This window comes from Arachis ipaensis, chromosome B08 (assembly GCF_000816755.2).
Source record: "Arachis ipaensis cultivar K30076 chromosome B08, Araip1.1, whole genome shotgun sequence".
NCBI classification, from domain to species: domain Eukaryota; kingdom Viridiplantae; phylum Streptophyta; class Magnoliopsida; order Fabales; family Fabaceae; genus Arachis; species Arachis ipaensis.
In genome coordinates, this window is record NC_029792.2 from 32256511 (window position 1) to 32259681 (window position 3171).

The following is a 3171-nucleotide window of genomic DNA, read 5'->3' on the forward strand; positions in this document are numbered from 1 at the left end:
TTCTATCTTCGTTAAGAGCAAACTACTTGTGATAATTAATGTAACTTGAGTTAAGGTGTTAAGTGATGTCTTGGAAATTTGTAGTTGCTCTCTAAAGACTTTGGCATCTAGGTTGATGTATTCTGTTTAAAAAATTTAATGCATATGGACATATAAATATGTTTAAACTCTTCAATGCCAAACTTTTGGAAGCTGGTCTTCATCAGTAATGGAATGGATGTAATTGAATAAAGTAAGAATGACAACTTGAAATTGAGTTGAATCAGGTAAAACTACAGGAAGCTAATTATGTAAGGTTAGTTGTACAGTTTGTGTATTTAATGTTCTATATTCAACTTGGTCCCTTTTGCATTATGTGCATGGATTGATTGCTTACAATGCTCTATTGATAAATTCTATGCTTTACTTAAATAATTCTATCTTTTACACCACCAATGTTGGATATATAATTACAAATTATTGTTACTATTAAATATTAATAGTGATTTTATGATTTAAGAAGTGTTTGGATCAAAATCTTTGCTGTCTGTCAGTTTCAGGCAATGGATATGTGATTTTCTTTTTTTTTTTTGGGGGGGTACAAGCATATGTGAGAACTTTACCTGTGGTATTATGACAGGGAACATGTTTGCTCAGTTATTTTTTTTTTTTTTGAGTTCACAAGTAATTGATGTTAAGGGTGGCAACATGCACCTTACTGTGGAGCGGGTTTGAGTGCAGGTCAGGTCTCAACCCTACCCGACCAAGCCGCACCTTATATATGTATATGTTATAAAAATATGTTATAGGTAGGTGTTGAACCAAAGACCACTTACTTAGTGTAAAAGATTTTTACCATTGAGCCAAGATCCTCCATTGATAGTTTAAAACTTTTGTTTATATAAAAACCAATTCTATTTTAGTAATACAACATAATATCACAACATTTTATTTGTGTTTGTGTTATTAATTTAAGGACTTTTATGTAGAATTGAACACTTGATGGTTATGTTGTTTATGGGACGATTGTGTTGTTTGTGGGATGATTATGTTGTTTGTATTGAATTTTTAATTTGCATGCTCGTTAGGTTATATAATATTTGTGAAAAACCTGTGGGTAGGGTTGGATACCCACGGGTTGACCGCGGGTAGGGTTAGGGTTGGGTTGTTCTCAACCCGCGGATAAGGTAGGGCTGAGTTTTAGTAACAAATTCAACCCGCGGGGAGGGTTATTTTTTTTTTTTTTTACCAAAGATAGGAGGCTCGAACCCGCAGCCTCTTAATTGAGTATGGGGAGAATATGCCATTTGAGCTATAACTCATTGGCACCCTAAACTACCCATTGCCACCTCTAATTGATGTATCATGTATGAAAATTGCAAGAGCATATACTATGTAGGTACCTTGTTCATGAAGAAATTGCTACATTGTTGTTTGTAATTTGGATCTCTGTTGTTGCTTATGTCATATATTTTAATTATAAAAATTGTTGTTGCTTATGTCATATATTTTAATTATAAAAATTCTAGTTGTTTCATTCTGACAATTTTACATGCTATCTCTAGATTCTTAACCTTGAACAATTTGTAAATGAAGGGATGCAAACCTGTTGAACGCTTGGAAGTTGGTGGTTCTGCAGTGGCAACCCCATGTTCATCTTTCCATCCAAGTCCCTGTGCTTCCTATAATCCAAGCCCAGGATCTTCTTCGTTCCCTAGCCCGCGCTCATCTCCCTTTGCCACAAATGCCAATGCTGATCCAAATTCACTCATTCCATGGCTCAAGAACCTCTCATCTGGATCATCGTCAGCTACCTCTTCAAGGATTCACCAAATATTCATTCATAATGGCTCAATTAGTGCTCCTGTCACTCCTCCACTGAGCTCTCCATCTGCGCGAGCTGAATGGGAAGACCAGCCCGCCAATCCCATGGTGGGTGTACAGCAGTACTCTTTCATGCCTTCCTCCACTCCTCCAAGCCCTGGACGCCAAGTTGTTGACCAAGATTTGTTCGGCAAGATTAGGGCTCCACAGGGTGATGGGACAACTTCTCCAACCTTCAGCCTGGTCTCCTCAAACCCATTTGGCGTCAAGGAGGAGACTCTTGGTGGCAGCAGCTCCTGCAACTGGACGCCAATTCCTAGTGGTACTTGTTCTCCTGTTGTCGCCGCAAGCTCTGATCACACAACAGATATTCTGATGGCTGAAGCTGCTTCAGATGAGTTTGCCTTTGGAAGCACCAAAAAAGGTTTTGTGAATGCCTGGCAAGGAGAGAGGATCGTTATTGGGTCAGATGACCTTGAGCTCACCCTCGGGAGCTCAAAAACCAGGTAGCTAGGATCTTAATTTATCGAGTGTTTAAAAGTTATTTTCCCATGCAGGTGTATGATAAATCAAAATATATTCTCTCAATAAATTCCTAACCTAAATTTTGTTGTGTTGCAGGCAAACTTCTGCATGAATGAACAGCCAGTGGTTCACATGACTTTGACACCCTTTTTGTCTGCTCTGTAACAAAGTTGGAGAAGGGAACAACCATAGTGAGCATAAGCAACTGCTGATGGTTTGGTTTGTTAATTTTTTTTCTTAGGTCTTAACTTATTTAGTAGTTTTGTATACACTAGTTAGGTTTAGGCGTTTTGCTGCCATTGACTTGGTCAGTGTCTTGTCCAAACCCTGAATTCTATTAGAAAGATCAATATACGTGTATGGATCTTGGTTTGATATTGAATGAAATTTTACTTGGAGATTCAAGTGTACTTGAATGGCCATGGGATGTTTTCTTTGTTTTTCTGATTTTATTAGGGAGCCTGCACTGAAACTTTAACCTTTGTTCAAAGTATGGCCATGGGATATTTCCTTCAAGAATTACCAACATCATTTGGAAAATTACATTTCTCAACATGCCGCATTCATGACATAAGAAGTAAGAACTCTGTATAATAACTGCTAATTGCTCAACAACCCAAAAGTAGGTAGGGGTGGCAACCGGCATGTCTGCCCTACCTTGCCAAAGCCTGCAGACCACCCGTCCCGCCTAAAAACACGGTGTGAAAATACTATTCTGCTTTTTGCCGGATTGGCTACTTGATAGGCTGCCTCTTTTTGGCAGATTAGCAAGTTGATAGGCTATTGGTTATAAAAGGATTTTTTCAAACTATTTTCTTACTTTGGAAAAAAATGGAAAAAGAT

At 38.1% G+C, this 3171-nt stretch overlaps 1 protein-coding gene across 2 annotated transcripts in view; it reads left to right on the forward strand.

Annotated features, from left to right (window-relative positions):
- The window catches only part of LOC107613704 (BES1/BZR1 homolog protein 4), a 4333-nt gene extending 1578 nt beyond the window's left edge, over window positions 1-2755 (forward strand). The window contains exons 2-3 of one of the 2 annotated variants that reach the window (XM_016315813.2): window positions 1576-2309; window positions 2425-2755. In XM_016315813.2, coding sequence (XP_016171299.1) covers window positions 1576-2309; window positions 2425-2440 — 750 coding nt within the window. In that variant the 3' untranslated portion in view covers window positions 2441-2755. Of the gene's footprint in view, window positions 1-1575; window positions 2314-2424 lie in introns of those variants that run through there. The other variant, XM_016315814.2, reaches the window with a different exon arrangement.